Genomic DNA, 13678 nt, shown 5'->3' on the forward strand with positions numbered 1-13678 from the left:
CAGCTGCCCCTCCAACGCTCGGCACATCTGCCTTTTTCTAATCTCACATCCAGCCTTGTACTTTCCTGTTGTTGCTCTCTTGCAATCAAATCCCTTGGTCTGTTGATAGGTGAGGATGGTTCCAGCACGCGCTTCTCCAGTGGTAAGTGGCAAAAACAACCCACACATCTCCTTATGGAGGTTATTTTAAAGTTTATGCCTTCCAGACCCAGAATTTGTGTGTGAGAGACAGAAAGACAGCGAGAGAGATGTGTTATTTTTATTTTATGAAGCCGCTTTGATGTGCCTATATTAAAACTGACATCCATACTTCTTGATAGCAGTTAAGACTGATTGTGTAGGAAACTGCCTCATTCCATACCAGATTTGTCCATCTTCTGGACAAATCCAGCCAGTCTTGTGGTCTTCTATCGGCAGTCTCAGGCAAAGGGTCTTTCTTGTAACTTGCGACTTGATCTTTTAATTGGAGATGCCAGTGTTTCCCCTGGATAGATGCCACGGACCAGGAGATGCCAGGGACCTTCTGGGTCGAAGGCATGAGCTTTCCTACTAAGTTACAGTATCTCCCCTTATTAAGTTTCCAGAGGAATTGCTACATTGTCCTCCATCCAGCTTGGTTTTGATTACAGTTTAAGGGGAAGGGACAAAACTCAGTGGGAAAGCAACCTTTTCCACACGTAGAAAACCCCAGGTTTCAGCCTGGCATCTCCAAGTAGAGATTGGAGACAAACCTGTCTAAAGGCCTATAGGGAGAGCTGCTGCCAGTCAAAGTTGATAATATTGAAATAGCTGGACCAGTGGTAGAAGGCAGCTTCCTTTGTTTGCCCTATCCTCCCAGTTTTTAAATTTTCTTTTAAGGTATAGAAAAGTAATTTAAGGTGGGCTAAGAATAAAAGTGGAACGTGGGTGGCGCTGTGGGTTAAACCACAGAGCCTAGGACTTGCCAATCAGAAGGTCGGCGGTTCGAATCCCCGCGACGGGGTGAGCTCCCGTTGCTCGGACCCTGCTCCTGCCAACCTAGCAGTTGGAAAGCACATCAAAGTGCAAGTAGATAAATAGGTACCACTCTGGTGGGAAGGTAAACAGCGTTTCCGTGCGCTGCTCTTGTTCGCCAGAAGCGGCTTAGTCATGCTGGCCACATGACCCAGAAGCTGTACGCCAGCTCCCTCGGTCAGTAAAGCGAGATGAGAGCCGCAACCCCAGAGTCGGTCATGACTGGACCTAATGGTCAGGGGTCCCTTTACCTTTACCTTTAAGAATAAAAGTGGAGAAACAGATATTTGCAGCACACACTTTACTTTGAAAGCACCTTCCCACCCCTCAAAGAGTTCTGGGCACTGTAAAGGTAAAAAAAGCAAGTCCAGTCAAAGGTGATTATGGGCTTGCAGCGCTCATCTCACTTTTCAGGCCGAGGGAGCCAGCGTTTGTCCACAGACAGCTTTCTGGGTCATGTGGCCAGCATGACTAAATCACTTCTGGTGCAACGGGACACCGTGATGGAAACCAGAGCGCACAGAAAAGCTGTTTACCTTCCCGCCCCAGTGGTACCTATTTATCTACTTGCACTGGTGTGCTTTTGAACTGCTAGGCTGGCAGGAGCTGGGACAGAGCAACGGGAGCTCACCCCGTTGCGAGGATTCGAACTGCTGACCTTCTGATTGGCAAGCCCAAGAGGCTCAGTGATTTAGACCACAGTGCCACTCGCAACCTGGAGCTGGGCACTGTAGTTTGCTTGGAATGGTAACTCTGTGAACTGCATTGCCCAGAATTCTTAAAGGGGGTAACTGTGCTTGGAATGTGCGTTAGAGACACAGTGAGTACACAGCTATTGCCCTAGTGGGAACTCTCAGTAGGGATGAGCAGAGTACCTTTTCGAAACCCTAAAGAGCAGCTGCGAATCTGTGTAGACAATACTGAGCTAGACGGTCTAACTCAGTGTACGGGGCAGTTTCCTATGCATTCACAAATCACTACCAATCCTGGTTTTCATCATGAAATATTTTTTGATAGGGGGAGAAATGAAGCCCCTGTGCGTTGCTGCAATCAGTAACGTCTCTGTTTACTTCTTTCAGCTCTTTTAGAAACCATGGTCTGTAGGTATATCTACCCTGCAGGCACAAACAGTTTAATAGTTACCAGGGCACCATGGGAACAGTGCTTCTGTAAATAGTGCTTGAAATGTCTAATCATGGAAAGGTCTTGACATGCTTATTGCTGACTAAACTACAATTCCCAAGATTCTTTGAGGAAGGGCCTGATGTTACAGTGAAATGAATCTGCTAAAAGGTTCTAAGTGAGGTTACAGGGAACCAGGCAGAGGGCCTTCTCGGTAGTGGCGCCCTCCCATCACAACTATCTGACTTTGAGAAGACATCTGAAGGCAGCCCTGTTTAGGGAACTTTTTAATGTTTTATTGTGTTTTTAATATTCTGTTGGGAGCCCCCCAGAGTGGCTGGGATAGAAATAATAAATTAAATATATTATTATTATTATTATTATTATTATTATTATTATTATTATTATTGATGATCACATCATCACCATACATTTGAATCCCATTTAAAGCACTCGGCTTCCCCCAGCGAATCGTGGGACCTGTAGTTTGCCCCTGCAAAGCTACAACTCCTAGCACCCTTAACAAACCACTGTGGCTGGGTGACATAGGTAAGATAAAGGGACCCCTGACTGTTAGGTCCAGTCGCAGATGACTCTGGGATTGCGGTGCTCACCTCGCTTTATTGGCCAAGGGAGCCGGCGTACAGCTTCCAGGTCAAGTGGCCAGCATGATTAAGCCGCTTCTGGCGAACCAGAGCAGTGCACGGAAACGCCATTTACCTTCCTGCCGGAGCTGTACCTATTTATCTCCTTGCACTTCGTGCTTTCAAACTGCTAGGTTGGCAGGAGCAGGGACCGAGCAACGGGAGCTCACCCCGTTGCGGGGATTCGAACCACCGACCTTCTGATCGGCAAGTCCTAGGCTCTGTGGTTTAACCCACAGTGCCACCCGTGTCCCAGTTAGTTTTGCCATTTTGGCATAATCTAGCATTTTATCTTGCCATTCTTCCCTGGTTGGAATTGTTTCTTACTTCCTGAAATCTCTTTGTTGCCCCCCCTCCCCAAACCCTGAAATGAGACCTCTGGGTCTAACACCTGCTGCCTTGTAGTCAATTCAAGTTAATTGCTCTGCCTCTAATCCCCATGTCAGCCTAGCTTACAGCTGCTCCTTCTCACCTGTAATTACTTGACTGTATTTGCACAGGACTGTGTCCTCCAGATTGGGTTGATTAATTCTCGGTGAGTTATAATTGTAATGGGCTGCCTTTGTTGGTGTAGGCTGCAGTCCTAGCCCTGTTTACCTGGGAGTAATCCCTAATGTATTCAGTGGGACTTCCTTATGAGTAGGCATGGTTCAGGTCACGTTGTTAGTCACCTGTTGAAAAACAGAAGAGATGTGGTTTGAAATATGTATGCGACAAAAGCTGCAGAAGGCTTTATTTCTCCCCTCCCTCAAGTAAATCTGTATTTCATTGAAAGAATCATTTGTACACAGACAGGGTTGTTGGCGTAAGAAATGCACAACACAAAAATTGGGGAGTTGGAAAACTCTTGCAAAGGGCAGCAACGGAGCTCAGCATATCGCAGGATTATTGTAATAACCTGCAGCTTCATAAGAATTTATATTTAAAGTAGATAATTAAATGAGCAAATTGAATGAATTTGGATATGCAGAAGGTATTAAAAAATAAATTTAAGGAACCGCAGAAAGAGGGGGAAGGAAGTCAGACTTTGAAATGTTAAAATGATTGTAAAATTAACGAAATGTATAAATTTGAAAAGTATAAATAAAAACTTAAAACAAACCAACAATGGAACTTGGTGGAGTTTGTCCACGAAGCTGATGGAAGACCAAGCAGGTGAAAAAGTTTGAGAGTTGTCTCACAGTCAAAATGCAGCACATGTTATCTCAGGTGTGTGAGGGAACCCTCATTTCATCAAAGGTATATATTCCACTTACTCTGTCACATGTAAGCCCTGTCAGGTTCAGCAAGACTTGCTCCCAGGGAAATGTCTGTGGGATAGCAGTTGTGCAGGGCAATCCTGTCAGGGTCGGATTTAGGTTTGATGAAGCCCTAAGCTACTGAAGGTAATGGGGCCCTTTATATGTCCAGCTGTTCTTTGTCAACAACAAATTGTCAGGTTTTTTTGTGTTGAATATATGATATATGGTAATTTATGGACCTAATAGGTATCTAAAGCCATTTGCACATGCAGAATGTAGGCACCCTATATATAAAAGGTTATTATTGAGATAATAATATGGTGTTCGGAACACCAGAAAGGTGGCATAGAGGTGCTGAATGGTGTGTGTGTGTGTGTAAGCTTTATGCAATTTTTTGTGCATTTTGTGGAAGGACAATTCAGAAATGTTTTATTTTGGAGCAGAGCACCACAACATGCTTGGACTCAAGTGCACACTTTGTGGTTTCTCTCTCTCCAATAGCACTTTCGGTTTTTATACTGCAGAAATGTAAGAAGTAGAAGCAGGGCTTTTACTGAACAGATGCTAACTTTCCTTATCTCCTTGCTTAGGGTGGACCTTTTGGAAACTAGAAGATCTCTGAAAAGTAAAGAAGATGTTGTCCTCATGGCATGGCATTGGAGAGCTTTCTCTACAGAGCCATCTAGATTGCTTTGGTAAGCTGTTTATTTATATTTACTTATTTATTCATTATATATATAGGCTACCTTTTTTCTTCCATGGAGCTCAAGGTACAGTCATACCTCGGGCTACAGACGCTTCAGGTTGTGCGTTTTCGGGTTGCATACCGTACCGAACCCGGAAGTACCGGAATGGGTTACTTCCGGGTTTCGGCGCTCGTGGGTTGTGAATGTTGTGGGTTGCGAACGTGCCTCCTGCATGGATCACGTTCACAACCCGAGCGTCCACTGTACAGTGGTACCTCAGGTTACATACGCTTCAGGTTACAGACTCCGCTAACCCAGAAATAGTGCTTCAGGTTAAGAACTTTGCTTCAGGATGAGAACAGAAATCGGCGCGGCAGCAGCGGGAGGCCCCATTAGCTAAAGTGGTGCTTCAGGTTAAGAACAGTTTCAGGTTAAGAATGAACCTCCGGAACGAATTAAGTTCTTAACCTGAGGTACCACTGTACATGGTTCTTCTCCTTCCCATTTCACCCTCCCAACAACCCTGTGAGGTAGATTAGGCTAAGAGATGGTGACTGGCTCCAAGGTCACCCAGTGAGTTTCATGGCTGAGAGGGGATTCAAATCCTGTGCTTTGCCAGGTCCTAGTCCAACGTTCTTAATTATTATGCCACACTTGCTATATTCACAGGAATTGAAGCGTTCTGCCTCGATCCAAAGAGTGCGTTTCAAATGAGTTTCCCTCTATGGAAATCAGGAACATAAGAAAAGCTCTGTTGGATCAGAACAAAAGCCCACCCCAGTCTAGCTAGCATCCTGTTCTCACAGTGGCCAACCAGATGTTGTTGATGAATAATTGGAATGATCAATATATATATAAATATTTTGCAATCCTGAAGGAGTAACTGTTTGTGTGGTGTTGTGAGAAGGGTTGTTAGCCTGGTGTATATCTAAATGCTAAGTGCTTTGCAGCAAATGAACTTATTATCTGAACTGAGGTTTGAATAGAAGCTAACTTTGATCTCGCAGCCAGAAAATTATAAATGGTTCCTAAGAAATAAACTTATTACATGCTAGCCGACCATGATTAAACTCCTAAATGTTGAAGGTTGGGGGAAAAAAACTCTCAATAAAAGCCCTCACTAATAACCAAGAACTGTTAAAAAACGGTTTCAAAGAAGAGAGAAGCTTAACTGTGAAAAATCGGATGAGGTCACCCGCAGAGTAGGACTGTTTCTTTACCACAATTCTGAGTATCTTCTGATGGAATGACCCATCTTGAAAACACATTGGCTTGCTCTGTTAAAAGGATCTCAGTGCACACACACTGAACACTTTGGTCATCTCTGGTTATTTTCTATAAAAAACAAAAGAAGCCAAGCTAAAGCTGCTAAATAGTAGGGAACTTTCTTTAGCCCAACAGGCTAATGATTGTAGATTTTACCATTGTACAGTAGGCTAGTTTACACACACACAGGTACATACTCCCCACTGCCCTCAATCCTAACATGCAAGATGATGACGATGATAATTTATTTATGCCCCACCCATCTGGCTGGGTTTCCCCAGCTACTCTGGGGGCTCCCAACAGAATATTAAAAACATGACAAAACATCAAAGTGTTGGTGCTGACCTTTAAAGCCCTAAATGGCCTCGGTCCAGTATACCTGAAGGAGCATCTCCACCTCCATCGTTCTGCCCGGACACTGAGGTCCAGCACCGAGGGCCTTCTGGCGGTTCCCTCACTATGAGAAGCCAAGTTACAGGGAACCAGACAGAGGGCCTTCTCGGTAGTGGCGCCCACCCTGTGGAATGCCCTCCCACCAGATGTCAAAGAGAAAAATAACTATCAAACGTTTAGAAGACATCTGAAGGCAGCTCTGTTTAGGGAAGCTTTTAATGTTTGATGTATTACTGTATTTTAATATTTGGTTGGAAGCCGTCCAGAATGGTTGGGAAAACCCAGCCAGATGGACGGGGTATAAATAATAATAATAATGATAATAATAATAATAATTAAACATTAAAAACTTCCCTAAACAGGGCTGCTTTCAGATGACTTCTAAAAGTCAGATAGTTGTTTATTTCCTTGACATCTGATGGGAGGGTGTTCCACAGGGCGGGTGCCACTACCAAGAAGACCCTCTGCCTGGTTCCCTCTAACTTGGCTTCTTGTAGCGAGGGAACTGCCAGAAGGCCCTTGGTGCTGTTATGCTAAGATAACAGCACTAAAAGAACAAGAGCTGGAGATTTTGGAATCCAAGTTAACGGTTCCCATTTAAGAAAACAGGCAAAATTCAAAGTAGCTAATGTTCTACTTTTGATTCTCAAAAGCAAATAACTTTTCAAGGTACTCTCATTGCACAGAACTCGGGCGTTACAGTTTTTCTTCCTGAATATTGCCAGCCTCTGAAATTGTACTGTTTTTCTTCAGGGCAGGTACTGGGACCCTGTGGAAAATAAGCTGGTGTTATAATGCTCTGCAGAAAGAAGAAATTTGTAGGTATGTAATCCGTTCAATATGTTTGTGCGTGTGGTGTATCAAACTGTATAGCTGTCCGCAGAAGAAATGTGTCTGAAATTACGTATTGCCAGTGCTTTTTTCCCTGGGGGTACGCATACTCCTAAACATTTTGTGAATCTTTGTACTTTTGTCCATTTACTGTATTTATTTTCCCTCATTTGAACTATAAAACGGTGATTTTCTTGAGTCAAAATGAGAGTACCCCTAAAAAAAATTGTAAGAAAAACCCCCACTGCATATTTCTAAGAACATGAATAAGAGGCCTGTGACTCTGTGACTTGCACTGGTATGCTTTTGAACGCTGGGTTGGCAGGAGCTGGGAGAGAGCAACAGGAGCTCACTCCGTTGATGGGCGGGGTATAAATAAATAATAAATTATTATTATTATTATTATGCATTTATTTACATTTTATACATTTTTTAAATTTTGACAAACTAATAAGAATAAATAAATAAGAATAAAAATGTGCACCCCACCACCGAGACCATTCCATTGTAACTATCGAACCTCCCTAAATTTCAACACCCCTTGTGATGGTTTGACCCCTTTCCGTTTTAACAGTACAAATTCTACAAATTCTCCTCAAAATCATTTCTCCTGTGTATTCCCTGTCTTACCTTAATAGCGCATGTTAATTTATCGGGTGGTGCTGTGGTCTAAACCACTGAGCCTAGGGCTTGCCGATCGGAAGGTTGGCAGTTCGAATCCCCGCGACGGGGTGAGCTCCTGTTGCTCGGTCCCTGCTCCTGCCAACCTAGCAGTTTGAAAGCATGTCAAAGTGCAAGTAGATAAATAGATACCGCTCCGGCGGGAAGGTAAACGGCATTTCCATGCGCTGCTCTGGTTCGCCAGAAGCGGCTTAGTCATGCTGGCCACATGACCCAGAAAAACTGTCTGCGGACAAATGTCAGCTCCCTTGGCCAGTAAAGCGAGATGAGCGCCGCAACCCCAGAGTCGTTTGTGACTGGACTTAACTGTCAGGGGTCCTTTACCTTTACCTTTACCGTGGTACCTCGGGTTACATACCTTTCAGGTTACATATGCTTCAGGTTACAGACTCCGCTAACCCAGAAATAGTGCTTCAGGTTAAGAACTTCACTTCAGGATGAGAACAGAAATTGTGCTCCGGCGGTGTGGCGGCAGCAGGAGGCCCCATTAGCTAAAGTGGTGCTTCAGGTTAAGAACAGTTTCAGGTTAAGTATGGACCTCTGGAACGAATTAAGTACTTAACCCGAGGTACCACTGTAATTTATCATTAATAGCTATGTCCTACACCTCTTTATACCATTCTTCTATTTTATATTCTGCTTGCCCCTTCCACTTCCTAGCTGTAATAATTCGTGCAGCTGTCAATAAATTTGTGAGCAGGTTCTTCCTAGCCTGCAAACCTTCCACCCCATCAAAACCCCACTTATGGAGAAGGGCTGTTTCTGTAGTGGTGCCCAGTCTGTAGGATGTTCTCCCACATCCCACAATAAAGCTGGTGCTGACAGTGATGTTGTCTCAGTGCCAACTAAAAACATAGAGGCAACGTCATTGTTAGCACCTGCCTTCTGGCGAGACCATCAATCATGAGCACTGGGACTGATAGGAACTGTAGTTTGGTGAATATAAGGGCCACAGGTTCCCATTTCCGCTTCTGTCTCTGTGACAATGGAAGGCAGGAATGGTGGGCAAAACTACAAGTAAAGAAACTCTGACCAGGCTTGATAGCACCACATGGCTCCCTTGAGCAACAGCCTATTAGAGCCCAAGGCTAATGCTTTCTTTTGGCCTCAAAGAAGAAGAAGAAGAAGAAGAGTTTGGATTTGATATCCCGCTTTATCACTACCCGAAGGAGTCTCAAAGCGGCTAACATTCTCCTTTCCCTTCCTCCCCCACAACAAACACTCTGTGAGGTGAGTGGGGCTGAGAGACTTCAGAGAAGTGTGACTAGCCCAAGGTCACCCAGCAGCTGCATGTGGAGGAGCGGAGAAGCGAACCCGGTTCCCCAGATTACGAGACTACCGCTCTTAACCACTACACCACACTGGCTCCACAAAGCATGTTGAAGCCAGAACATCTTAAACATGGGAAAAGGTAGTGCTCAGGGTTGATGGGAGTTTAAGTCCAACCACATCTGGAGGGCCACAGGTTAAAAGCGGTGATCGTTTGGTTATAAAATTCAATATTTATTATAACATCTAATGCAATTAAAAGTTTCAAAAATTATATGACTGCCACTATTTATATATTCTGGCTGCGCTGAAATTATCAGCCACAAACCCAGTCTCTCGGAGGTTATTTCATCTAGGCATTCATTTTCAGCTTGTGAAATTATCTTCCATGTCCTTCAGACCTTTCACCGCAATGTTTCTTGCCACAAGTTTGGCAAGATGTGGGGGGGGGGGGGGGCGTTCTTCCCCCACTCATAGTTTTAGGTTTCATTTCTTTACATTTTCCTTTATCATCTTTACTGCAGATCTCCTGGTGCACATGAGAAATGAAAACTGAAACTATTTTTGCAGAGCAATTTGAGTTTTTAAATTAGCCTTCCCAAACCTTCCCAAACCAGGTGTCCTTCAGTTGCAGTGGACTACAACTCCCATCAGTGCCAGCCAGCATGGAATTGGCTGAGGTTGATGGAAGTGGCAGCCCAGCAACCGAGAAAGTTATTTAAAACGAAGGAAGGATGGAAGAATAGGAAACAATAAAGAAAACTGGTCTTTACAGAAACTGTACTCTGGTTTGCCTTCTTATGCTTTCATGGGTTTTAATTTTTCAGAGGAGAAGCGGAGAGTGAAAGCCAATAATCGTGAATATAATGAAAAATTTCAGTACGCGGTAAGTACAGTGTTTTGATAGTGGAAACATCCACCAATCAGTGGTTTCCAATTAGCTAAGTATTGCAGACCCCCTGTTTTTCAAGCTACATTTAAAAATGTTGATATCTCTATGGTAGCTTTTGTTATGTGCAGTGCTTTTCCCCCTGGGTGTACGCAGGGGTACGTATACCTCTAAACATTTTGTGAATCTTTGTACTTTTGTCCATTTTACTGTATTTATTTCCTCTGATTTGAACTATAAAATGGTGATTTTCTTGAGTCAAAATGGGAGTACCCCTTAACCTTTTTTTTCAAGGAAAAAAGCACTGGTTACATGCATGGCGCCACAGACCTTCTGAGTGGGTTACCCAGATCCCCTGGGGTCCATGGACCACCAGTGGGGAACTGCAGCATTAATGGTTCTGTTATTTGGGTTTTGTGACTGGACTGGCCAGACATTTTAAGAGTCAAGGCATTTTTAAGATTTATTCTAATGTTTCTTATTTGATTGAAAATCTTGTAGGCCGAAGGTGAACTGCTAAGGTCAGCTAGCTTTTCTACCGAAAAAACCCTCCCCTCCTTTTGCTGATCAAAAGTATCATAGAATTGTAGAGGTGGAAGAGACCCTGAGGATCATCTAGAACCGTGGTTCCCAACGTGGGGTGATTTAATTTTTAAGGGGGGCAGTTCGAGAATGAAGGAGTGTCTCCACCCTCATTGTTCTGCTTGGAAGCTGAGGTCCAGCGCCGAGGGCCTTCTGGCAGTTCCCTTATTGAAAGAAACAAAGCTACAGGGAACCAGGCAGAGGGCCTTCTTGGCAGTGGCACCCGCCCTGTGGAATGCCCTCCCATTAGATGTCAAAGAGATAAAAAACTACCTGACATTTAGAAGACATCTGAAGGCTGTTCAGGGAAGTTTTTAATGTGTGACATTTTAATGTATTTTTAATCTTTGTTGGTAGCCGCCCAGAGTGGCTGGGGAAACCCAGCCAGATGGGTGGGGTACAAATAATAAATTATTATTATTATTATTAGTTTTTAACAGTTAATGGCCTTTTAGGCTTCCTGCATGTGAATAGGAGTTCACTTTTTGAATAATAAGAATTATATGTCATGGGGTGGGGTATCAGGATTTTAGAGATGCTTAGGTGAGGCATGGCCAAAAAAAGATTGGGAACCACCGATCTAGAACAACAGGAATATTCAGCTGTCCCATACGGGAATTGAAGCTGCAACCAGCGGGAGATAACCAGGGCATGTACCACTTTCTCCAAGCCATGAATAAATTTATAAACTTCTGTCATCTCATCTCTTAACTCACTTTTTCTCTGAACTAAGAAGTCCCAAGTGCTGCAACCTCTTTTCAAAGGGAAGTCGCTTCAAATTTAGTAAGGCGTATGTACACAACACTTCAGGGAAAAACCACAAACCCGGCCTCTCGGAAGTTATTTCATCTTAGACGTTCATTCTCTAGATGAAAATCCTGAAAACGGAATCTATTCCCTGCCACATTGTACTTTATTTATTCACTTCTCTCTTTAAAAGTGATGTTAGCTGCCTGTGCCTGTTCCCATCAGGGGTGTGCAGTCATACTGAGGTGAGAGGATGAGTTAAATCCTGCTCTGCTCATGAGGATTCCATGCAGAGGAAGAGGTTTTCCTTGGAATCCCCTGCTAAAACAACGGTGGAAGGAACTTTTATCTTAGCAGCACCTTGCAAGCCCTGAAGTCCTTGCTTCGGGGCCTGAAACCACTTAACATCTGATGTAGGGACGTGGGTGGCACTGCGGTCTAAACCACTGAGCCTCTTGGGCTTGCTGATTGGAAGGTCGGCGGTTTGAATCCCTGTGACGGGGTGAGCTCCCGTTGCTCTGTCCCAGCTCCTGCCAGCCAGAAAGCACACCAGTGCAAGTAGATTAATAGGTACCACTGTGGCGGGAAGGTAAACGGCGTTTCCATGTGCTCTGGCTTCTGTCACAGTGTTCTGTTGCACCAGAAGCGGTTTAGTCATGCTGGCCACATGACCCGGAAAGCTGTCTGTGGACAAATGCTGGCTCCCTTGACCTGAAAGCAAGATGAGCGCTGCACCCCATAGTCGCCTTTGGCTGGACTTAACCGTCCAGGGGTCCTTTACCTATTATGCATTACATTTGCACCCCAACTTTCTTTAACGAGCTTGCAGCAACCCAATATACAGCCCCCTCCTGCCCCACTACATGACATAGTTTGTGGCTGGAGACACCAATGTACCCAGTAAGCTTCATCGCTGAGCGAGGATTGGAACCAAGTCCATAGAGTCTGAAGTCTGTTATGCAACACACCATACCAGGCATCTTGTAAAACCAGTTCATGCAACATGACTACATTCCCATTAAAAGACCAGATGTCCTAAAGGAAATTAAATCACTGTGCCGACTCTGGAGACAGGGGCTACCCTGAGCACGTATAACATGTGCAGATTTCTTTGTACTATCGCTTAAGCCAATGCCAGATTTCCCCGTTTGTTCCTGACAAATCCCGAAGTGAGTCTGTAAGGCCAATTATCTGTGCACTTTGCTAGGTCTAGACATTTATTTCAGCTGCGGAAGCTTTGCGTAACCTTAAGTCTGACTGTTGATCATGAATATAGTCTTTTTAATTTGCTACAAGTGCTTTAGATTATTTAGATGAGAAACAGCATCAAGATAGTATAGTCTGAAAGTAGTGGTTGGGTGGATTTATTATGAGCTACCAGGGAGTAGAGGGTGGGGTGGGGCCACTAGATTTGGCTTTGGGATATATTTTCCTGATAAAAATCTGTTATTGGTTACATTTAGATCCCCTTCATCTTTGACAAGAGTGGCTCAAATCAGTGCAGCACATAGGCTAGGCAAGGGATAAAAGTGACAGCAGGTGGAATGTGTATGGCTAGGATTGCCAAGACGCTAATGTGCCTCCTTGGGACTGAAGCGCTGAGCAGGCTCAGTTTTAGCACATCATGCGAGATGTGTCCCTGGACTGGGCAAACAAACAACCACTCCTCCAAGGGGTTTGGGTCTAAGCCAGGGGTAGGCAAACTAAGCCCCAGGGGCAGGATGCGGCCCAGTCGCATTCTAAATCCGGCCTGCGGACAGTCCGGGAATCAGCATGTTTTTACATAAGTAGAATGTGTCCTTTTATTTAAAATGCATCTCTGGGTTATTTGTGGGGCCTGCCTGGTGTTTTTACGTGAGTAGAATATGTGCTTTTATTTAAAATGCATCTCTGGGTTATTTTGGGGGCATAGGAATTTGTTCATTCCCCCCCCCCAAAAAAATATGGTCCTGCCCCCCACAAGGTCTGAGGGACAGTGGACTGGCGCACGGCTGAAAAAGGTTGTTGACCCCTGGTCTAAGCTGTCTGTGCTGGCTCAACACACCCTCCAAGTGTCCCTACTTTCTTTTCTTCCTTCTTCTTTTTAAAATAATTTTTATTTGATTTTAAAAAGAAATAAATATACAACAAAATCAACTGCAAATCCATATAAAGAGATTGCTCTGAATTTCAAGACTCCCCCCAATCCCTTCCGTGAGTCCTAATATCAACATTTACAACTGCATATTTTCCCGTTAGCCACTTTTTTTTATCCATCCGAGTTATCCAGAATTTTTGTTACATTGCAAGTGAGATTAGAATCCTGCTAATGCTTTCATCTGCTTACAATGGTCT

The 13678-nt window shown here is 44.1% G+C and overlaps 1 protein-coding gene across 1 annotated transcript in view; it reads left to right on the top strand.

The window, feature by feature from the left end:
* The window catches only part of ATP8B4 (ATPase phospholipid transporting 8B4 (putative)), a 116125-nt gene continuing 102447 nt past the window's right edge, over window positions 1–13678 (top strand). Inside the window, exons 1-4 of the mRNA XM_080980288.1 lie at window positions 1–142; window positions 4591–4695; window positions 7099–7167; window positions 9954–10012. Coding sequence (XP_080836414.1) covers window positions 7140–7167; window positions 9954–10012 — 87 coding nt within the window. The 5' untranslated portion in view covers window positions 1–142; window positions 4591–4695; window positions 7099–7139. The remainder of the gene's footprint in view (window positions 143–4590; window positions 4696–7098; window positions 7168–9953; window positions 10013–13678) is intronic.

The sequence above is a fragment of the Podarcis pityusensis genome (assembly GCF_964106645.2).
Source record: "Podarcis pityusensis genome assembly, chromosome: 14".
NCBI classification, from domain to species: Eukaryota; Metazoa; Chordata; class Lepidosauria; order Squamata; family Lacertidae; genus Podarcis; species Podarcis pityusensis.